The sequence below is a fragment of the Oratosquilla oratoria genome, chromosome 6 (assembly GCF_046742065.1).
Source record: "Oratosquilla oratoria isolate Oo_2021 chromosome 6, ASM4674206v1, whole genome shotgun sequence".
NCBI classification, from domain to species: Eukaryota; Metazoa; Arthropoda; class Malacostraca; order Stomatopoda; family Squillidae; genus Oratosquilla; species Oratosquilla oratoria.
In genome coordinates, this window is record NC_134782.1 from 70,111,589 (window position 1) to 70,136,397 (window position 24,809).

The window sequence follows — 24,809 nt, forward strand, 5'->3', positions numbered from 1 at the left end:
ATCTTACGCTATGCGAAGTATCCTACTGTAAGGAGTACCTCAGGTTTGTATCAGGGAAAAATTAATTTTCCTGCAATTTTTTTTTTTTTTTTTTGAGATTTCATGGACTTGAGAAAATATAAGATAAAACAGGCAGAGAAGTTTTGTTGAATGTTACAACGGGGGGAAAGTTTGCATAATGGAGTTTGGATGAAGAGATGGTTAAGAAATTAATTGTTACATTGATAAGACCGAAACTAGAATATCCTATATCAGTGTGGGCACCTAGCACAAAGAGAAAAACAAAGAAATTAGAAAGAATCCAAAGAGCGGCAACTAAGATGGCTCCTACACTATCAAATTTGACATACAAACAAAAATTACAACTGACAATGTTAGAGCAGAGAAGGGAGAGAGGCAATTTGTTGACCATTTTCAGAATTATGAAAGGAATGGAAGTTCTTGATAGAGATGATCTATTAAAATGGGACAAAAGAGAAACAAAAGGACACGCAAAGAAACTAAAGAAACGTCGTACAAATAAAGGCTTCGTCCTCATATGGTGTTTATCTCGTCAATCTTGTCGGCAAACTGCCACTTTTAAGCAAACTAAAGAAAGACAGCTACAGAAGAGATCTGAAAAAGAAGTTTCCCACACAGAGTGATTGACGTCTGGAACAAATTGAACAGTGAAACAGTTAATGCCAGAACTATACACGAATTCAAAAGCAAACTGGATGTGGAGAGATACAAAAACGGGTCAAAACGAGCATAGCTCTAGTCCCGTAAAATACAACTAGGTAGATGTAAGGGTCAGGAAAGGAGAGTGAATGGTTTGACATGATTGAAACGCTGTGCTGTCTCAAGTTTAGTTATTATGGGCAGTTGTTTACCAATTCTTCTATCCTTATGGGCAATATTGCCTTGCTGTTGTGTGTTTTGTTGTTGTTGTTGGTTTGGTTAGTCATGGATAGGTCCATATGGGGGCATAATTTTCTTCTGCAGGAGTCAGTTTTTGTATTGTGAAGCACAGTAGTTAATTTGATTAGGAGTCTTGCTTTTTGTAGGAAGCTGTGGAGGGATGTAGTATCACCAATATGGTACAGGGGATGGGATTAGGAGTCCTACCTGTAGATCCAAAGGGGACATTCCTAAAAAAAGTAAAGGCATAAGAGGGTCTGGGAGTTTTTCAAACAGTACCCTAAGGTTTGGGTCTTTTAATGTGCGTGGATGTGGTACAGATGAGAGTTAAAGGGAAGAGATAGGCAGTATGTTTGCAAGAAGAAAGATGGATGTGCTTGCTTTTTGTAGTGAAACTAAAATGAAAGGGAAGGGCGAGTGTGAGTTTGGGAGTGTAACTGGGAGGTACTCAGGAGTGAAGAGAGGAAGAGGGAGAGAAGGGGTGGCTATACTAGTAAGTGAAGAGGTAAGTAAGTATGTAGTGGAGTGGAAGGAGGTTTCATCAAGGTTGATGTGGATGAAGGTGAAGCTGGGAAGGGAGATGGGGGTTTTTGAAGTGCGTATGGGCCTGGTAGTGAGAAGAGCGTAGAGGAAATAGAGGCTTTTTGGGTAGATATAAATGAGTGTATAGAGGGATTAGGGAGAAGTGTCAATGTAGTTGTATTGGGAGACCTTAATGCTAGGGTAGGAAACGAACCAATAGATGGAGTGATTGGGAAGTATGGAGTTCCAGGTAAAAATAGTAGTGGAGAATTGATGGTGATGTGTCTTGAAAGAGAGTTGATGATAGCAAATACAGTGTTTAGGAAGAAAGTCAAGCATAAGTACACATGGGAGAGGGTGGTGGATGGAAGGGTGGCAGATAAAGCATTAATGGACTATATAGTGGTGACCAGGAGTATGGTAGGAAGAGTTAAGGATGTACATGTTCTAAGGGGAGAGAGTGGGGGAATATCAGATCATTTTCTAGTGGAAGGTAAATTGAGAATGGAGAATAGGTAGAGAAAGAGGAAAAGGGCAGAAGATAGGGAGGTATTTAGAGTGAACTGCTTAAATGAGAAAGAAAAGGAGAATGATTATAAGAAAAAGCTGAGAGAGTGGGAGGGAGTGAAGGATAGAGTAGAACTAGGAGTGGAGGAGGAATGGGGATGGTTCAAGGAGGGAGTCATAAGGTGTGCAAAGATGGTGTGTGGAACAAGGAGGGTGGGAGGAAATAAAAGGAAGGGTAGTGAGTGGTGGGATGAGGAAGCAAAGAAGGGTGTAGAAGAGAAGAAACAGGCATTCATAGATTAGCTACAAAGTAGGACGAGGGAATCGTATGAGAGGTACAAATTAAAGAGAAGGGAAGTTAAGCATAAGATAAAGGAAGCAAAGAGGAGAGCAGATGTGAAATGGGGTAAGAGTATGAAAGAAAATTTTGAAAGTAATAAAAAGATGTTATGGAAAGAAATTAAAAGAGGAAGAGGAGGTGAATCAAGTAGAGAAGAAAAGGTAAAAGGTGCAGATGGAGAGATGATAATGGAAGAGAAGGCAGTGAGAGGAAGGTGGGCAGAGTATTTTAGGGAGTTGCTAAATGTGAAGGAGGATAGGAGGGAAAGGTAGTTGCAGTGAGAAGCACTAAGAAAATGAGAGTGATGAGTGAGGAAAATGGAGGAGAAATAGGGAAAGATGAAGTGAAAGCAGCTGTTAAGATGATGAGAGTAGGTAAGGCACCTGGGTTGGATGGATGTCATGCAGAATGTCTGAAGAAAGGGGGTACAGTTATGGTGGACTGGCTAGTGAGGTTATTTAATGTTTGTTTAAGAGAGGGTAGAGTGCTGAAGGACTGGAGGAGTGCCTGTATAGTTCCACTTTACAAGGGAAAGGGGGACAAGTATGAGTGTAGTAGTTTCAGAGGGATCAGCTTGTTGAGTGTAGTTGGGAAGGCTTATGGGAGAGTCTTGATTGAGAGGATTAGGAGAGGAACAGAGGGAATAATTGGTGAGGAACAGTGTGGTTTTAGGACAGGTAGGGGTTGTGTAGATCAGATTTTTGTGGTAAGACAGATATGTGAGAAAGCTATAGGAAAAGGTAAGGATGTTTTTTGGGCTTTTATGGATCTGGAAAAGGCTTACAACAGGGTAGACAGGAAGGCACTGTGGGAGGTACTGCAGATATATGGGATAGGAGGAAAGCTGTTAAGAGCAGTCAGGAGTTTTTATGAGAGTATTAGAGCTTGTGTTAGGATTAGAAATGGAGAGAGTGAATGGTTTGAGGTAAAGGTGGGACTTTGTCAGGGATGTGTTATGTCGCCCTGGCTGTTCAATCTATACAGTGGATGGGGTGATGCGAGAGGTAAATGCAAGGGTAGTGGGTCAGGGGTTGGAGATAATTAAAGAAAATGGAGAAAAGTGGGAAATAAGCCAATTGTTGCTTGCTGATGACACTGCGCTTGTAGCAGGATCAGAGGAGGAATTGAGGAAGTTAGTGACAGTGTTTGAGAAGGTGTGTGAAAGAAGGAAGCTGAAGATAAATGTGGGCAAAAGTAAAGTGAGGAGATGTACAAGGGGAGAGAGTGATAGTAGGCTGGAAGTGAGCAGTAAGGGTGAGAGACTGGAGGAAGTGGATAGTTTTAGATACTTGGGTGCAAATGTGGTAGGAAAGGGAGGAGTAGGGGTGGAGGTAGAAGATAGATTGAGAGAAGCGAGTAAATGCCTTGATGGATTAAAAAGTGTAATGAGAATTAGACATCTGGGAATGGATGCTAAGAGGAGGTTATATGAAGGAGTGATTGTGCCAACAGTACTGTATGGGGCAGAAACATGGGACATAAGGGAGGAAGAAAAAAGGAGTTCGAATGTGTTTGAGATGAAATGTCTGAGAAGTATGATAGGGGTTACTAGGCTAGATAGAGAGAGAAATGAGGAGGAGAACAGGGGTGGAAAAGGAGCTGGGAGATTGGGTTGATGAAAGAATATTAGGATGGTTTGGACACATGGAAAGAATGAGTGAAGAAAGATTAGTAAAAGAAGTGTGGAAGGCAGAGGTGGAAGGAGTGAATATGAGGGGGCGTCCTAGGATGAGATGGATGGATGGGGGTGAAAGGGGCATTACAAAAGAGAGGAATATCTGTTGAGGAAGGACGGAAGAGGACAGAAGATAGGGGTGAATGGAGAATGGTTGTATATGGATGATGCTGTGATGCATGAGGGGGAGTGGGTGGGAGATGGGGGGTGAGGAAGTATGTACAGTATGAGAAAAATTTGACGCAGCCTGAAGGGATTTCTCCCTGTCTTCTCCTTTTCTGCATGGGGGACGGAGAGTTGGGGTCACCAAATTTATAAAGCAGCCTTGCTCTGGATGTTCTGTGTCTAGCGACACTGCTTATGACCCAGGGCAATGGAGAGGATGCAGGGATGACCCATCATCCAAGAGGTGCCAAGATAAGAGGGAGGGAGGAGGGTGGAAGGGAGTGGAATATGTAGGGAATGGAATGGATGGGAGTGGTTTCTATGCCTTTTTCTTTTTGGCTACCCCCCGTGTAAGGGGGAAAAAGCCTATGGTATATGTATGTATCACCCTAAACTTGGTGTAAGATGATTGTTGTCAGGGGGGGCAGATGAGAGATTTGGTGGTGGTTGTGAAGAGTTGTGCAAAGGCGATGGCATACTAGGCATTTCTCGCAATCATGCTACTTGCTTTGGTAGCAAACTCTTGTGTATCAGTCACATAGGGAATGTTTTGCTGGTGACTGTGGCCAGTGAAAACAATAACAAGGCTTCCTGCAAGCTATGTTTACAAACAAGTTTATTACTCTGGCATTCAGATAAAAAAAACAGACTTCATGTTTTTAATGTGATAAATGTATAGTGACAAAGATAGAACATTAAAAACTCATATAAACAATGATAATCATAATCAGTTCTATTTATATTTTATATAAAAACCCCAGGAATTGTGGAGTTGGTTCTTCCCAGCAGCAAGAGTCAGTAGCATGCTACTCAGTTTGGGTAGTAAAAATCAAAGTGAGTAGTAAGGATACATACCCCCCTTGCTGAATCATAACATGGTTTTAGACCACTACACTGCACAAACATTCTTCTGATGAATCTCGCACAGAGTTTTTGATGGCATCAATTCAGATAAACCCTACACAACAATTCTCATAATACTAGACATAAGTAAAGCTTTCATTGCCATCCCCTGTCACAATCTCACAAATAAAATATATAATGCAGACATGCACAGTAATACCAAAAGATGGCTGGCCAATTGTTTAGCAGGTAGAAATGCCTGTGTCATATAATGACCAATCATTGCACACCAGAAACTTTAATAATGGAGGACCAAAGGGCTCATTTCTATCCCACACACTCTTTAATCTATATATGCACATTATACCCACACCCAACATCTCAGAAATACAAATCTCTTCTTACACAGATGACATAAAGATTACATGAACACAATGTAATATAGACAAAGCTGTATAAATGATACAACCATTCCTTGATACACTTAATACCTGGTTAACTACCAATATCCTCAAAATAGCCCCAACTATATCTATAACCACACTTCTCACCAATTAGTGGAACACAAATACATACCATCTATATTGACACCACTCATACCACACACACGTACACCCAAGGCTCTTGGCATAACATACTAGACATCCATGTCATTCAAACAATACATCACAAACATAAGGACTAAATGCACACCTAGATATATTATGTTTAGATAAATTGCAGAAACAACATTTGGACAAAACAAGGTAACTAATACTACAGTATACAAACAGTGCATGTGCTCAATGATGAATTATGAGTCCCACATGGTCCCCTAATCTCACGACACACTTCAACACCCTTCAGACCATACAAAACAAAGCCCTAGAGATAATTACAGGGTGCACAAATACAACACCTACTGACCATTTATACCATGAAATGAAAATCCTCAAAGTCAAGATTACCTTAACATGAGAGATACACAAACACTTGCTGCAGCCTCCACAAACACAGCACACCCATTACACTACATAACAGAACACCCACACACCCCAAGAAACATGAAAACAACATCCAAATTCCTCTGTCACAGAGATACTCTTTTCTTCTGCAACCACCAGACACCATCCTCCAGAAGCATATCCATAGTAATATCACTCACTGCTCCATCAACAAACTCAAAGACAATAGATTGCTGCATAATAGACCCCCTGATATCCATCCCTCTGAATCCTCTCCTCCAAAAGGACAGAGTCCACCTGACCAGACTACAATGTGGCCACCATCCACCCCTTCAAGTTATCAGAAGAGGCTGGATGACAGCATTGCAGACAACTGTCCAGGATGTAACACTTCACTCTATACTATACAACACATCATGGAAGACTGCATTGTACACAATCATACATGCCAACAACACGATATACACTCTATGAAGGATTTGTGGGAAACCCCATTCCAGCAGTGGCATTCCTCAGGGAGATGGGACTGGTCAGCCACTGCTTGCAATGATTATTGTACAAATTTTTTATTCCCATTGTGTTGTACTGAATCACAGCATCCTTTGCCAGTTAAGAAGTTTGTCATTTCTTGTCATTGTGTGAATGACTTGCTTTTTTTTTTCTCTCAAGTTTGGAAGGGTGTGTGAGAAGAGTAAATTGATTAAAAATGTGGGCAAAAGTAAGGTGATTGAATGTACTGTATAAGGAGTAATGATGGTGGGTTGTATGTGAGTTTGAAGGGCAAGAGCCTGGAGGAAGAGGAGAGTTTTAAATATTTGGAGTTGTGTGTCAGTGAATGGAGGGGTGAATGTTGAGTAAGGGAGGCAAATAAATGTGGGTGTAGTGAAAAGTGTTATGAGAACTAAGTATCTGAGGGATGAAGGCAAAAAGAAGGTTGTATAAAAGAGTGATTATACCCATGGCACTGTATGGAGCAGAGACTTGGAAACTGTATTTTGAGAAGACTTACTTGTGTACTTTGGGCTTTTGAGTCATTTCAAACTTACTTGATGTGATTAATGAATAAAAGCTACATGTGTAATGATTTTATTATCTTCAGGAAGGCAGGATGGAGGCTACAGCGAAGCATGATTTCAATGCCACAGCTGAAGATGAACTCAGCTTCAGGAAGGGGCTCATGTTAAAGGTAAGGTTTTGATTATAATCAGTGAGTATATACATGCCAAATTTGGAATAAACCCACTGGTGATGTGAGGACTGTGTATCCTATATTGCCATTTTCTGGGGGTAGGCCATCCATAGGGTAAATGAACCATAGTTAACTTTTTGATTTGTATATACTTACTGTATAATTGTGGAATGAAAGTGCAGGTACCATTGAAGTATGTGATTCACCACGGTCTTGGACCATGTGTTGGACTTGTGATCAACACCTATTACCCTTGTGGATGAAAGCTCAGAGCTCATATATGACTCAGTCTATGGTTAATACTGTGACCTTGTGGGTCTTGAACTCAGATCACTGAATTACTGGTCAAGAATGGTACTACTGCACTGTTGAGTCAATGCAGTGTAATACAGTCAGGGTTCCAGAAATTAGCAAACACTTAGGGTTTCGTTGATAAAACTGTGCAATCAATTCTACTCAAATGCCTAGTGTTTATAAGTAACAAGATACATATGGAAATATCACTGAAAACATTAGAAAATAACTGTACTAGTAATGGCTTTTATATGGGTTAATTGGGCCAAATGAATGGAGGAAATGTTATTGTGTATTAGTGTGATGAATCCACCTTTTTTGTTGTGTGTTCTCTCATTAATTTTGGGTTAGAGCTATATGTATGTTGTGTTTTTATATAGATTGAAGCAGTTTCATGTGTAATATAATTTGTAGTATATTAAAGGTATGTTTTTCTGTTGGTGTGTTTACTTAAGTCTTCTTTTTTTTTCTCCTTCTCCACTTCTTCTTAATTCATTGTCATCTCCTCCTCATCCACTGTTTCATTTGTTGTCATTGTCTTCTTCTTCTTGTTCTCCTCCTCCTCCTCCTTCTCCTCCACCTCCACTTCTTTTTCATTCATTCATTTGTTCCTTCATTCAGTCAAGTACTTGTCATGAAACTAATGTTAAGGGTGCAGAAATTTCATTTGCATGCGTTTATACTGGCAACTAAGTTTGCTAAAATCTTATGACAGGTGTTGAATATGGAGGATGACATGAACTGGTACAAAGCAGAACTGGATGGAAGAGAAGGTCTTATTCCAAGCAACTATATTGAAATGAAAAACCATGAGTAAGTGTACTATGCAAGTCACATTGCCACTTGATGCAATACAGTATGAAAAGACAAATTTCCTTGTAAACATGTTTTGTATTGTATCAGTAAGAGCTACCATTTAAAAGATAATTAGAATAAATGTAATGTGCAAAAAAACAACTTATTTTCAGTGTATTTAGTTCATATGTACGTAAAAAAAATTCTACACTTTTGGTCTTCATTATAGCAGTTTTGTAGCATTGGGCTGTTGTGGTTAAAATACATACATCAAAAGTCTTTTCCCCTTTTACAAGGGGGGTGATTGAGTCAAAGCATATACCATCTTTTACCCATCCAAATCCAATTTGTTTTCCCTACTATTTTAGCTCCTTGTGAGGGATAAGAAATCTATTTTGGATGGGTGCTGGGTGGATGAAGGGTGGTTGTATACTTTGACTCAGCCACCGCACTGGTGGAAAGGTCCTTTTACTAAAGGTATGTGTGTCTAAAGGAGGGTAGAATGCCAGAGGACTGGAGGAGTGCCTTTATAGTTCTGCTTTACAAGGGAAAAGGGGACAAATATGAGTGTAGTTGGGAAGGCATATGGGAGTTTTAATTGAGATTAGAGAGGAACAGAGGGATTAATTGGTGAGGAACAGTGTGGGTTTAGCAAAAGGTAAGGGTAGTGTGGATCAGATTTTTGTGGTGAGGCAGATATGTCAGAAAGCTATAGGAAAAGGTAAGGATTTTTTTGGGCCTTTATTGATATGGAAAACATTGTAAGGCCAATGTATGGGTATTTGTCGACAACTGGGATTCCTTTTATGGTAAGAACTACATACAAGGGATGAGGTGCACTTGTCACCCAGAGGATTTTGGCTCCTTGCTGAATCCCTTGAGCAAGAAGTAGGCATCCTGAAGGTTTTTTTCGGGTAGATTACATGGTAGTAGGGGGGGAAATATTGGAATATAGTTTAAGCAATAGAAACAGCTCAGACAGGGACTGTGATAAGAATTACCAAAGCGTGTGGAGGGAGGATAAAATTAAAGTTTACTATATAAACAGCAGAAGCGTAATAAACAAAATTGATTTGCTGCGAGGTAAAGCATGCATAGAGAATTTTGATTTTATAGCTATTACTGAATCCAGGCTCAACATGGCTGATAAACATTTCCTTCCAGAAATTGAAATAGAAGGATACAATTTTTTTCACAAGGACAGGGTTGGCAGGAGTGGGGGAGGAGTAGCACTTTTTGTTAAAAATACAATAAACTGTATTATCAGCAATTCAATTAAGGAAGAGGACAGTACAGAGTCTATTTGGGTGGAGATAATAGGCAAGAAAAAAAATTATTATTGGCATCCTGTATAGACCTCCGAACCTCAGCATTGAGCAGGCTGATCCCCTGATTCATGAAATCCGCAGAGCGTCCCAGTACAAAAACAATGTGATCATGGGAGATTTTAATTATAGATACATTGACTGGGAAATTTTAGTAGGAGATCAGGAAGTGAAAAAAATTCTTAGATTTGGTCCAGAATAATTTCCTAAAACAAATGATTACTGATCCTATGAGGGGAGAAAATATTCTGGACTTACTTTTAACTAATAATGAGTACCTAATGAGTAACGTAAAAGTGGGAGATAGTCTAGGCTCTAGCTATCATCAAGAAAGAATTAAAAACGTATGAATAATGTCCAAGTACCAGACTTCAGGAGAGCCAATTTTGGTAAGATAAAAACCTATTTGAAATTGAATATGAAATATCATATGGATGATTCGGCCATCACCTGCGAGGTCAAGAGTCAGGACATGACCAGGGGTTGGATCACGGAGGATAATATGCATACATTGGTCAGGTCACTTGGGGGCAGGGAACAGCCAGGTCAGTGATTTGGATGAAATGCATAGCAATCTAACTGATTTAATTATTAATGCACAAAATATATTTATCCCCCTGAAGTCAATATGGAAGAATAGTGATACAGACGCTCCTCTACTTACGTTCATTCGTTTTACGTTTTTTCGATTTTACGTTTGAACTGACTGTTAAAAAAAAATTGTAATTTTTTTTTTTTTGTTAATTTTTTAGTTTAGCGCGCTCTCCGTAGTTCAAACGATACTTACGCATGACGCTGCGTCCATTGTTTACATGGCACAAACGACAGACTGAACGTGCCTTGCCTCATCCTTCTCCTCCTCCTCCCCCTCCTCCTCCTCCACCACCATCTCAATTTATGTTGCTTGAATTTAATTTATTTGAAATTAATGTTATCATTTTACAAGGTTATGTCTATAATTAATTATTTAGGGGTCTTTTATAAGATACGGTAATAGAATTTACGGATGTTTGGTACAGTAACAACTTACGTTCATTTTCAACTTACATTCGGCCGTTTGGAATGTAACTAAAACGTAAGTTGAGGAGCGTCTGTACTCCCAAATAGATGATGGACAGACTGAAACATGAGATCAGAATGAAAAGAGGACTTTATGTTGAAATAAAAAATGGGGAAACACACCTTAGATCAAGATGTAACAAAATGGCAAAGCTGGTTAAAAAGAATACACGTACAGGAAAACATAACTATGAAATTAAGGTTGTCAGTCAAGCAAGATCCAACCGTAAGGGTTTCTTCCATCTCTATAGAACAAAAAATAAAGAAAGAATAGGCCAAATTAAAGATTATGAAAATGTCATGAATGAATTGGAGGTAAAAATGAGTGAGGAGTTTAACAAATATTTTAAGGTACCTGACTGTGATCCGATTTTCAGTGGGGATGAAGAAAGTAGACTATCTAATATAAGCATTAATAAAGTAGAAGTAATCAAGTAGATAGAAAGACTTAAAGCTACAAAATTCCCGGGTCCAAACGAAAATTTTCTGAGAGTACTTAAGGAGTGTAAATTTGAAATCTGCGACCAGTTAACTGAAATATTTAATAAATCGGTAGACACTGGTTTTATGCCTACTGCTTGGGGGCAGGCAAATGTTGTTCCTGTTTTTAAGAAGGGAGATAAATCATTATATGCATCTACAGGCCAATCAGTTTGACATCGGTTATAGGTAAAATGTTTGAATCAATAATGGTAAATAGACTCGGAGAACATATCAAGAGACATAATTTAATTTGTGACACACAGCATGGTTTGTCCACAGTGTAAGTCACGTGTGACTAATCTTCTATCTTTTTACACTAAAGTATAGAAGGCATCAGATAACAATGATAATTACGATGTGATTTACCTTGACTTTAGCAAAGCGTTTGACAAGGTTCCACACCAGAGACAAGTAAATAAAATCAAAGCCCATGGCATAAGAGGAAAAGTGTTAGAATGGATTAGAGCTTGGATCAGTAACGGAAAACAGTGGGTCACCATAAATAGAGTAATATCCAGGTGGGGCAGTGTTACTAGCGGGGTTCCTCAGGGCTTGGTTTTGGATCACTTGTTGTACATAAATGACTTAGACGATGGAATAAATAGTGATGTTAGTAAGTTCACGGATGACACTAAAATAGGATGCCTAATTAGGTCAGGAGACAATATAGAGATTCTGCAGGATGATCTTAACAAATTGTTCACATGGTTGGTGAAATGGCAAATGACCTTCAATATCTCTAAGTGTAGCATGCTAAACGTAGAGACTTGGGAGTTCTAGTGAGTCCAGACCTTAAAACCAGGAAAACAGTGCATTAGTGCCAGAAGTAAAGCTAACAGCATTAGGTTTCATTGCTAGGATGGTAAAGAATAGAAGTGCAGAGGTAATGATCAAACTCTAGCAATAGTTAGACCCATCCTTGACTATGCAGTACAGTTTTGGTCCCCATCCTATAGAATGGATATCAATTCACTAGAATCAGTACAGAGAAGAATGACCAAAATGATACATGGACTCAGAAATTTGCCTTTCGAGGAGAGGCTTAGTCACCTTAACTTACACTCTCTGGAAAGACACAGAGGGCGGGATGATAAATTGTCTATATGCAACTACAGGCCAATCAGTTTGACATCAGTTATAGGTAAAATGCTTGAATCAATAATGGTAAATAGACTCAGAGAACACATCAAGAGACATAATTTAATTCGTGACATGCAGCATGATTTCTCCACAGGGTAAGTCATGTGTAACTAATCATCTATCCTTTTACACTAAAGTATATAAGGCATCAGATAACAATGATAATTATGATGTGATTTACCTTGACTTTAGCAAAGCGTTTGACAAGGTTCCACACCAGAGACAAGTAAATAAAATCAAAGCCCATGGCATAAGAGGAAAAGTGTTAGAATGGATTAGAGCTTGGATCAGTAACAGAAAACAGTGGGTCACTATAAATAGAGTAAAATCCAGGTGGGGCAGTGTTACTAGCGGGGTTCCTCAGGGCTTGGTTTTGGATCACTTGTTGTACATAAATGACTTAGACGATGGAATAAATAGTGATGTTAGTAAGTTCACGGATGACACTAAAATAGGATGCCTAATTAGGTCAGGAGACAATATAGAGATTCTGCAGGATGATCTTAACAAATTGTTCACATGGTTGGTGAAATGGCAAATGACCTTCAATATCTCTAAGTGTAGTATGCTAAACGTAGGGCTACATGACCCCAAAAATAGATATAGTTTAGATAAAAAAAATTTTAGAGAAAACTGAGTGTGAGAGAGACTTGGGAGTTCTCGTGAGTCCGGACCTTAAAACCAGGAAACAGTGCATTAGTGCCAGGAATAAAGCTAACAGAGCATTAGGTTTCATTGCTAGGATGGTAACGAATAGAAGTGCAGAGGTAATTATCAAACTCTAGCGATAGTTAGACCCATCCTTGACTATGCAGTACAGTTTTGGTCTCCATCCTATAGAATGGATATCAATTCACTAGAATCAGTACAGAGAAGAATGACCAAAATGATACATGAACTCAGAAATTTGCCTTACAAGGAGAGGCTTAGTCATCTTAACTTACACTCTCTGGAAAGATGCAGAGGGCAGGATGATCTAATAGAGGTGTTCAAGTGGATCAAAGGCTTTAACAAAGGTGATGCAAACAAGGTAATCATATTAAAACAACAGGGCAGGACTCGCAGTAATGGATTTGAACTGGACAAATTTAGATTTAAGAAGGAAATAGGCAAGAATTGGTTTACTAATAGGGTGTTCAAGAAATGAAATAGACTTAGTAACCATGTAGTGAGCACTGAAACTCTCTGTTGTTTTAAGAAATGGTTAGACAACTTTATGGATGGGATGACAGGTGGTGACAGATATGGAGCTGCCTTGTGTAGGCCTTATGGTCTCTTGCAGTCTCCTTCATTCTTATGTTATGTTCTTGGGAAGTGAACCCATTGCAAAAGCAAAAGAGGATAAAGATTTGGGAGCTTTGATAAAAGACAATCTGTCACCTGACAATACTGTATCAGCTGGATTGTGGGAGAGGTACATGGACTGCTGCAGAAGATTAAAATGGATTTTCACTCTATGGATGAAGGGATAATTAAAAAAAAAATCTCATCAAAACTCTGATGGTCCTCACACAGAGTCCTCACACAGTCCTCACACAGAGTGAAGGATATAAGCAAAATTACGAGATAAGCAAAAGGCAGCAACCAAACTGGTTCCCAGGTGGACAGATGAAACATATGATGAGGGACTAAAAGTACTAGGTCTGTCAACTTTGAAAGATTCAAGAGAAAGAGGCGATATTATTATAGTATTCACATTGTTAAAGGGGATAGAATATATTGACAAAATATCTCTTGATTCAGGACAGGCCTGGTCATGAGAACAAATTAAGAAAGAGTATATGTCTAGATGATGTGAAGAAATACAGTATTCAATATAAATGTGTAAATGCTATACTTGGAATAGTCTTGAAGGGGATATAGCCCAAGCTGGAACAATACATGAATTACAATCTGAATATGATAATTGGAAATTAAAGATATAGACCAAGTTGGAACTATACACAAATTTGAGGCTAAGTATGATGTATTGGAGAATAGGGGATGGGACTCGGCAAACATTGTTCCTCTCCTGTATACTACAATTAGGCAAATGTAATTAGGTAGTGGGACTCAGCAAGCATTGTTCCTTTCCTGTATACTACAATTAGGCAAGTATAATTAGGTAAATAAATCTTAGAGGAGCCATGGGTCTCATACAAGAGTGACCTGGGGCAGCATATTAATCAATTGATTCCTCACAACAGCCTCCTACTCTCCCACCTGACCCCTGAAACAATTATCACACAATACCTAAGTTTAGGAGAAATCATTCGATCTATTGCCCCTGGTTTTTCTTATAAAAGACCTGTGGCTCTCAAGTTATTCATTATACCCACTGGGTGGGACCATAAATCACTCAGGGTAGATATATTGTTGTTGTGGGGGCATTGTACTATGGGGTGTTCTGTGTTGTCTGTGTGGTGGTTGCATCTGAGGCAGTATGAGTTTGTGGCTTGGCCTTTCTCTATTGGTCCAGTTCTAATGCTGGATGGTGCCCTGAGTGAAGGTGTGGTAGTGTTTATTTTTTCTTAAGTAATGAGTTTGTGGGTCTTTCTTTAAGGGCTTCTGTAGTGATATGAGTGTGTATTTGATTTTGCTTCAAGAAATAGGACTCATCAATGTTACCACAGCTAAAGAATATTATGCTCCCATTATACCCATTAGAGCTGAAAACATGATGAATCTAAGATAAATCTTGGCAGTGATATAATATCTATTAGGATAGAAGCACTAGTTAACTGTTGGTAATAACACCTATTATCTTCACACCATAAATACAGCAAAGTGAAATACAAAAACACATTTTCATAATCAGTAAACCCTTGCTATTCTGAACCTCGTTACACTGAATTTTGGCTATATTGACCCAAGTGACACCTACTGACCATTCATATAACGAACAAGGTCTGTATATGTGGTGCAAGGTTCGGTATGGATGGTGGGTGGGAGACCATTCAGCTATAATGACCAAGCCCTCCCCCCTAATCAGTTTGATATATTGAGGGCTTACTGTTTTGATAAAACTTGAAATGCAAGATGTCTCATTTGAGAAGATATTACAGAATAAGTGAATGACTTGCATGCAATTTTTTGTGTACTGTAAGGTAGCTGACCAGTTGTTTTGATTATGTGACTAAAACAAATCTTGTATACCTAGGACTACAAATGACAAAATTATATATGTTAATCCTTGGTTATTTTTCCAGATGGTATTATGGCCGAATAACGAGAGCAGATGCTGAAAATTTATTATCTAAAAAACATGAAGGAGCTTTCCTTATCAGAGTCAGTGAGACTTCTCCACGTGATTTCTCATTATCAGTCACGTAAGTTAAGTCGATTTTGTTGAAGTTCCATTTGTCATAAATTCACAACTTCTTAGATGGCTCACCAAGATAAAGACTCAATGAAACGGAGATTACATACTACTACACCATGGGAATGTCGACGAGGAATAGGTTAATTCCTTTTGTAAGATGGTCATGGAATAGTGGTTATGTCCTTGCCTTTTGGTAATGATCAGCTCAGCCAAGGGTTTGAGTCCTAGAGGTGTAGCTTCTAAATCCATTTGTCATAAATTCACACGTGTGTATGTATGTATATATGTATGTATATATATATATATATATATACATATATATATATACATATATATATATATATATATATATGTTACAGTAAGAACACGTACCTAGGGATTACGCGTAATCCCTGAATGTTTATTCAGTAAATACGCGTAATCCCCATTTCACTAACCTAACCTAACCTAACCTGACCTAACCGAACCTAACCTAACCTAAACTAACCTAACCTAACCTAACCTAAGGTTAGGTTAGGTTAGTGAAACGGGGATTACGCGTATTCACTGAATAAACGGTTAGTGAAACGGAGATTACGCGTATTCACTGAATAAACATTCAGGGATTACGCGTAATCCCTAGGTACGTGTTCTTACTGTAACATATATATACATATATATATATATATATATATATATATATATATATATATATATATATGTATATATATATATATATATATATATATATATATATATATATGTATATATATGTATATATTTTGTCACACTCTCCTCGTCATTCTTCCTTCCAGAAATAATGTTCTTTCTATGTCAAGGATTGGGAATTATTAAATGAACTTTATTAAATCAAAAGTCCAGTTAACTTTGTATTTTAGCAGATCTGGGGGTGAGGTTCAACACTTCAAAGTTCTTCGTGATGCTCAAGGGAAGTTCTTCCTCTGGGTGGTCAAGTTCAATTCTTTGAATGAACTTGTAGAATATCATCGATCTGCTTCAGTCTCCAAAGTACAAGACATCAAACTTTCTGATATGGTGCCAGAAGAGGTAAAGTATCAGTTTATTTATGTTTTATTTATTTTATTATAGAGTGAGGAATGTGGAGGTGAATTGGAGAGTAGGGGTGGAAAGGAAGATGGCAGATAGGGTTGATTAAAGAATACTTGAATGCTTCAGGCATATGGAAAGAAAATATGAAGAAATATTAACTAAACAAGTGGGGAAGGCAGAGGTGGATGGTCTGAGAATTGTATGGATGGATGAATGAATGGATGGGGAGAATGGGGCTTTGAGAATAGTGAGAATGTCTGTTGAACAAGGAAGGGAGAGGGCCAGAGATAGGTTTGAATGGAGAGTGGTTGTGAATGGATGATAAACTGACATGGCCTAAAGGGATATCTTCATGTCTGCTGTGTATTTTCATGAGTGGATGAGTGGGGAGAGTTGCCATGTAATGAAACAGTGGGGGTAAACCAGCTCTGGTCATTGAGCACTGCTATGGAGGTGCTGTGTCTTGCTGCATTACTTTTTACTTGAGCAGTGGCCAGAGGACAAGGATGGTCCTTCTTCCACAAGGAGCTAAGATAAAAGGGAAAACAAGTAGGTGTTAGATGGGTGTGGAATGGGCCAATACTGGGTGCACGCCATGGCTGGCCACCTCCCTTATAAAGAAGAAGGGCCTTTAGATACATGTACCTATGTACAGTACTCATCAAAAGTGTGCTACCACTACCCTTTAGAGCTGCATACTTATGGCTAAAATAGGATGGCTTTTTCTAAGGTGAAATTATGTAAATAGAAAGTATCTGGTAACCCCCTGCTGTTGCGCTGGGTTGGCAGAGTGGAGTGTGAGGGAGAACCCAACCAGTCACTCCCATGCTGCCATGGGAAGAGGATGCATAGGTAACCTCTCTCTTTGGGACCTTGCCTTTTTTCACACTGGTTTTCTTTATTTCCCTATGGGCTGTATTGTTGACATGGCATCTACATACATATACAAAAGGCTTTTTCCCCCTATGTGGGGGGGTAGCCAAAAAGAAAAAGGCATAGAAACCACTCCCACCCATTCCATTTCCTATATATTCCACTCCCCTCCACCCTCCTCCCTCCCTCTTATCTTGGTACCTCCTGGATGACGGGTCATCCCTGCATCCTGTCCACTGCCCTGGGTCAGAAGCAGTGTTGCAAGACATAGCACATCCACAGCAAGGCTGCTTCATTTTTTCGTTGGCTCCCCCTCTACGTCCCCCCATGCAGAAAAGGAGAAGACGGGGAGAAATCCCTTCAGGCTGCGTCAATTTTTTTCTCATACATACTTTCTCACCCTCCATCCCCCAACCACTCCCCCTCATGCATCACAGCATCATCTATACACAACCCCTCTCCATTCACCCCTATCTTCTGTCCTCTCCCATCCTTCCTCCACAAACATTCCTCTCTTTTGTAATGCCCCTTTCACCCCATCCATCCATCTCATCCTAGGATGCCCCCTCATATTCACTCCTTCCACCTCTGCCTTCCACACTTCTTTTACTAATCTTTCTTCACTCATTCTTTCCATGTGTCCAAACCATCCTAATACTCTTTCATCAACCCTATCTCCCAGTTCCCTTTCCACCCCTGTTCTTCTCCTCACCTCCTCATTTCTCACTATCCAGCCTAGTAAACCCTATCATACTTCTCAGACATTTCATCTCAACACATTCAAACTCCTTCTCTTTTCCTCTTTCATGTTCCATGTTTCTGCCCTGTATATTGCTGTTGGTACAATCACTCCTTCATATAACCTCCTCTTAGCATCCATTCCAGATGTCTAATTCTCATTACACTTTTAAATCCACCAAGGCATTTACTCGCTTCTCTCAATCTACATTCTACCTCCACCCCCATTCCTCCCTTTCCTACCACATTCACACCCAAGTATCTAAAACTATCCACTTCCTCCAGTCTCTCACCCTTAATGCTCACTTCCAGCCTGCTGTCACTCTCTCCCCTTGTACATCTCATCACCTTACTTTTGCCCACATTTATCTTCAGCTTCCCTCTTTCACACACCTTCTCATACTTTCACCTCCTCTGTCACCACTGTCAAGACTGTCACCACCACTATCGGTCCTCGACCGTTTACACTTCTATAAGTTCGTAATTCCACTCACAAGGCCCCTTGCCTTCGTTACGTCAGTCTCACTAGTATCCAAGTTCGTCTTATTCATTAGGCCACATGCCTTGTATTTCTCATGTACTTCAGACCAGTCCTGAGGTTAAGGAAAATTGATTAGTTTTTCTTTTCTTTCCACTATAATTACACTGTCTTGGTTACACTCAGGATCTCTCTCCCTCGTCTCCCCCGAGATCCCTCTCCTATACGCCAAGCCACCTTCGTCTGACGTCACTAGTTTTTCTAATCCAATCTCCTCTGACTTCTCAAATAAATGTCACTCCTTATGGGCGTGACTTTGAATTCATGCACCAATAATTTTTCCTCCTCTCCCACCATTTCTTCAATCCGGAAAGCCGTTACAATGTCACAAGCAATATCGTTTACCTCAGCATTAGTCAAACGAAAATAACTTGCGCTCACAGAGTATTTTGATTACATCAGCGATTATTACACAATCCCCTCCCGTCGGCCGTGTTTATACAAGCAGAACGGCGCCTCAAATCTTTGTTTATAAAAACAGTCGATGCCGAGCCAATGCGAGTCTGACTAAGCAATTGTTGCTCGTCGGCAACTAAACAATTTGCTGACTCAGCATTTCAATATCCTAGTGTTTCCCCATCTTATTAGCATTCGTACCTCTATTTACCGGCCTCTTACACATACTCTGTCACTAACTTCCTCAATCCCTCCTATGATCCTGCTACAAGCGCATTGTCATCCGCAAACAACAACTGGCTCATCTCTCACTTTTCTCCATTTTCTTTAATCATCTCCAACCCCTGACCCCCCTAAAATTGCATTCACCTTTCGCACCACCCCATCCATGTAAAGATTGAACAGCCAGGGCGACATAACACATCCCTGACAAAGTCCCACCTTTACCTCAAACCATTCACTCACTCCATTTCTAATCCTAACACAAGCTCTACTACTCTCATAAAAACTCTTGACTGCTTTTAATAGCTTTCCTCCTATCCCATATATCTGCAGTACCTCCCACAGTGCCTTCCTGTCTACCCTATCGTAAGCCTTTTCCACATCCATAAAAGCCCAAAAAAACATCCTTACCTTTTCCTATAGCTTTCTCACATATCTGTCTTACCACAAAAATCTGATCTACACAACCCCTACCTGTCCTAAAACCATACTGTTCCTCACCAATTACTCCCTCTATTCCTCTCCTAATCCTCTCAATCAAGACCCTCCCATAAGCCTTCCCAACTACACTCAACAAGCTGATCCCTCTAAAACTACAACATTCATACTTGTCCCCCTTTCCCTTGTAAAGCGGAACTATACAGGCACTCCTCCAGTCCTCCAGTACTCTACCCTCTCTTAAACAAACATTAAATAACCTCACCAGCCAGTCCACCATAACTGTACCTCCTTTCTTCAGACATTCTGCATGGCATCCATCCAACCCAAGTGCCTTACCTTCTCTCATCATCTTAACAACTGCTTTCACTTCATCCTTCCCTGTTTCTCCTCCATTTTCTTCACTCATCACTCTCATTTTCTTAGTGCTTCCCACTGCAACTACCTTTTCCTCCCTATCCTCCTTCACATTTAGCAACTCCTCTCACTGCCTTCTCTTCCATTATCATCTCTCCATCTGCACCTTTTACCTTTTCTTCTCTACTTGATTTGCCTCCTCTTTCTCTTTTAATTTCCTTCCAAAACATCATTTTATTTCTTTCAAAATTTTCTGTTATACTCTTACCCCATTTCACATCATAAAACATACAAACAACAGCAAAATATCTTAAGGAGAAGTCTTCTTAGGATGCCCTGTAATAAGTTTATGGGATGGTATCTCCAGCCCTCCTCCTTCGCAGAATTGCACCATGTATTTCTTGACTGTACATGGCCATCCTCAACAATTCACTGATTTCTGTAGATGCAGTGGTAGAGTTTGCAATTGCTAATGCAGCAGTCTGAGTTTGGATCTCAACCAGGGCTGAAATAATTTCAGCATTACTGCACTGCATGTTGGTACTCCAACTCTGGTACTCTAACTCTCATGGATGGGCAGTTGAGTGTGTGTGCAAGGTCACAACATTAGCCACAGATCGTTCATATATAAGCTCTGAGCCCTCATCTGGGAGGGTAATAGCTGTCAATCATATATCCAACATGTGATCCAAGACCATGGTGAATCACAGCCCCTAAGGAAATGAAGAAATCTTGTGTGAAAATGGCAATGGGATTACCAGATACTTCCTATTTATATAATTTCACCTCAGAAAATACCATAACTGTGTGCTGATGAGTACTTTATATGCTGAACTTGGTTCAGAGGTGGGGTGGTTGCCAAATTAATGAAGCAGCCTTGCTGTGGATGTGCTGTGTCTTGCGACACTGCTTCTGACCCAGGGCAGTGGAAAAGATGCAGGGATGACCCGTCATCCAGGAGGTGCCAAGATAAGAGGGAGGGAAGAGGGTAGAGGGGAGTGGAGTATGTAGGGGATGGAATGGGTGGGAGTTGTTTCTATGCCTTTGTTTTTTAGCTACCTCCTGTATAAAGGGGAAGAAAGCCTTTGTTATATGTATGTATGTGAACTTGGTTTTATGAGTTTGAATCTTATTTCCAAACTCTTCTTGTACAATACAGTAAACTCTCTCTAAATCACACCTTCATACTTTGGAGATCAGATAAAGTGGACTCGTTCAGGGGTCCAGGAAACTACAAATAAATCAAACATAGATCTGGATTATATGGAAAGAGTCCAGACATATCATGCAAGGACATGTCACTAGAGACTCAATGTGATCTGTGCTTTCCTGCCTTACTTTGTTCTTGTACAACTTCTCTACCCATTGGATGTGCAGTTGATACATTTGTTTGCTTTAATGTGTAAGACATAACATTACTGTACAGAACTGAACTGTGTAATTCACTCCTTGCTGTATTTTCCCAATATTTTTCATGAATTACAATACTGAACAATATTGTATTATATTTTATTTTTGGTAATTATACAATACAGTATATACTCTAGATAGATTGCATTGACAGAACAGATCAGATTAAAGATTGGAGGGCTTTAAGATGTCATGGGAGAAAATTAAGGTCACGTGTCTAAAGGATGTGAAGAAATAGTTTTCTCTATAGATGCATAAATACGTGGAATAGGTTAGAATGTGATATAGCCCAAGTTAAAACAATACATGAGTTCAAATCTAAATATACATACATACACATTCCAAGGACTTTTTCCCCCCTGACAAGAGAGGTAGCCAAAGTCGAAGACATAAATCCACTCCCACCCATTTCACTTTTCATCCCCACATACTCCACTCCCATTCACCACCCCTCCCTCCCTCCCTCTTTCCTTGGCTCTGCCCTGGGTAAAAAATAATGCAGTAAAAGACAACACATCCACAGCAAGGCCACTTCATTTAATTGGCAACCCCCCCTCTCCGTCCCCTCATGCAGAAAAGGAGAAAACTGGGAGCATTACCTTCAGGCTGCATCAGAATATCATTCACACATACTCCCACCCCCCCCATCCCCCACCCACTCCCTTCCATGCATCACTGCATCATCCAAACACAACCATTCTCCATTCACCCCTATCATATGTCTTCTCCCTTCCTCCCTCAATAAATGCCCCTTTTACCCTCATTCATCCATCTCATCCTTAGTCACCCCCTTATGTTCACTCCTTCCACATCTGCCTTCCACTTTTCTTTTATTAATCTTTCTTCATTCATTCTTTCCATGCGTACAACCCATCCAAATATTTTCATCAACCCTATCTCCCAACTTCTTTCCCACCCCAACTCTCCTCCTCACCTCTTCGTTTCTCACTCTATCCAGCCTAGTAAACCCTACCATACTTCTCATGCATTTCATCTCAAACACATTTAAACCTAATATCTAAATATGATAATTGGAAAATCAAGGATATAGATTAAGTTGAAACTTTACATGAAATTGAGACTAGGTATGATAAAAAATTAGAGAACAGGAGATGAGATCCAATGAGTGTGCCTTCCCTGTATATTACAATTACATAAATATGATTAGGTAAATGCAGAGAAACCTAGTACAGATTTTTGGATATTTTAGTTGGGTTCCCAGTTAGCATAGCTTGGAAAGGGTTTACTGTGATAGCATATGTAGTAATATGACTTGTCTAAATTATGAATTGTGATACTATAATGTTTGGTGTTTCTTGAAGGTGTTAAATCTGTTCAAACTACTTTAACATCTTCCCTTATTTTTTTTCCTCTTTCAGATCTTGGTTCAAGCCCTGTATGACTTCACTCCCCAGGAAGAAGGGGAGTTAGCATTCAAGCGAGGGGATGTCATTACAGTAACTGATCAATCTGATCAACATTGGTGGAGGGGCGAAGTGAATGACAGGCGAGGATTATTTCCTGCCACATATGTTGCACATTACCATACCTAGAAAACTAGACATCCATTAAATGATGAAAACTCTCAGCTTAGGCCTCTGTTTATCTGCTGCCATAGCTCAGGATAGCATTGCAATGTCTCCATCTAATAATTTGCATTCTCAAACTTGATTTCCACTTTGAAAGAATATACTTGTAATGTCCAGGAGGAATATGATCAGAAATTACATGAAACAGCCTATGGTTCTCTTATCATTTGTCGCTCTTGGTTTCCCTCACAAACTGTGTAGTAGTGGTAAGCCAGATTTATTTCTCAAAAGGACATTACAGAGCATTACTGCTCTCCCAAAGTGCTCTGCATCAAGTGCAAATATAGAAAATGGTGAGATGACCTTACAAAGTACATGTTGGTTCATGGTGACAAACTTTGGGGTTAGGGACTGCTCAAGCATAATTAACTGTAAGACTCCAGAGAAGATATGCTATGCTATATCAGTCAGTGACTTCTCCCCATGTGTTTGCCCAGACCTCACCATTTCAAAAGCTTCAATTGATTTTATGTGGATACAAGTTACTTCAATGACCTTGTATGTTTGTCTTTGCATATAGGGTTCTCTGTCAGATCAACAAGTGCCTAACACCCTCATCTCTCCGATTTTGCTGAAATTTGGTTTATAGGTAGTTTTAGGGCTCTAAACACATTTCTGAAATTTTAAGGTCAATCCAAACAACCATTCAGGAGATATGACTTCAGATATTTTGAGGTCATATGAGAGGTCACAAACACTTGGCAACCAATAACTAGGGTAATAAAAGTCATAGTTATATAAATGTATATATATTTAGAATCAGAAAAAGACAAGGAATCCAAATATCAGAATTTTAGAATTAGCAAAATTTTGAGGTCAAGATTTGACCCTTGGGGTATCAAATTTGAAAAAAAAATTATAGATGAGAAAAATGAAGGCATGAGCTTTGGCTATTAGAATCGGTAAAAAAAAAAGTTTGTTTATGCTAGTATTTTTCATATAATTAGCACATAAGTGAACACTATATTTATACATTGTCCATCAACTGTATGTATTTTTTACACTTAAGCTCCTAATGTAAGTAATTACCTTTATTTTAATAAAAAACTTATAAGTGAAAATCATGTATTTACAAATTGAATACAAGCATAAGCATTATATATTGCACAAGTATTAGCAAAATTACAACAAACAAATTATGTTAGCATAAAATTGTATTGGATACAATTTTGGCATATTCAATAATTTCATGAATTTCTTTCTGAATAAAAATATAGTTAATTTGGTTGCCCCCTCATTGTCTAGGACAACTGATGACAGATAATATATGTCCTGGCAATGAACATAAATCTTTATTTGATATATAATGATATGCACTTGCTCCTCAAGACCCAGATGGATGCAAAAAGTTCATTGTATTGACAAATTCCTCACAATATTCCTCCACAATTCCAATCCAGACTTGACCATCATAAATTCAGCTATCATACTCTCCTGGTTTGACACATTTTATATGATCAACCATTGCAGGTTCATTTGTAATATGACCTTTATTTGTTTCTTCTCTCCAGTGCCACTTGAAATGGGATACACCATCAGTTCTTCCTTGTTTATGGGAATAAATCTATGATATTTCTGAGTTCCCTGAATAGCCACACACTATCATGGAATTGATGTTCCAACCATTGTTCTGCATCTTTCAAATCAGATGTGGTTACAAAGAAAGATTTTATTGTCTTGCTCAAGTGTTCTTCACAGAATTGAAATGGGTTCTGG

General features: G+C 39.3%; 1 protein-coding gene across 3 annotated transcripts in view; it reads left to right on the forward strand.

The window, feature by feature from the left end:
• LOC143026590 (growth factor receptor-bound protein 2-like) overlaps positions 1-23,921 on the forward strand; it is a 37,096-nt gene extending 13,175 nt beyond the window's left edge. Inside the window, exons 2-7 of one of the 3 annotated variants that reach the window (XM_076187236.1) lie at positions 4,871-4,943; positions 6,996-7,082; positions 8,095-8,192; positions 15,370-15,489; positions 16,361-16,529; positions 22,884-23,921. In XM_076187236.1, coding sequence (XP_076043351.1) covers positions 7,005-7,082; positions 8,095-8,192; positions 15,370-15,489; positions 16,361-16,529; positions 22,884-23,057 — 639 coding nt within the window. In that variant the 5' untranslated portion in view covers positions 4,871-4,943; positions 6,996-7,004 and the 3' untranslated portion in view covers positions 23,058-23,921. The remainder of the gene's footprint in view (positions 1-4,870; positions 4,944-6,995; positions 7,083-8,094; positions 8,193-15,369; positions 15,490-16,360; positions 16,530-22,883) is intronic. The other 2 variants (XM_076187235.1, XM_076187237.1) reach the window with 2 other exon arrangements.
• The last annotated feature ends 888 nt before the right edge of the window (positions 23,922-24,809 follow it).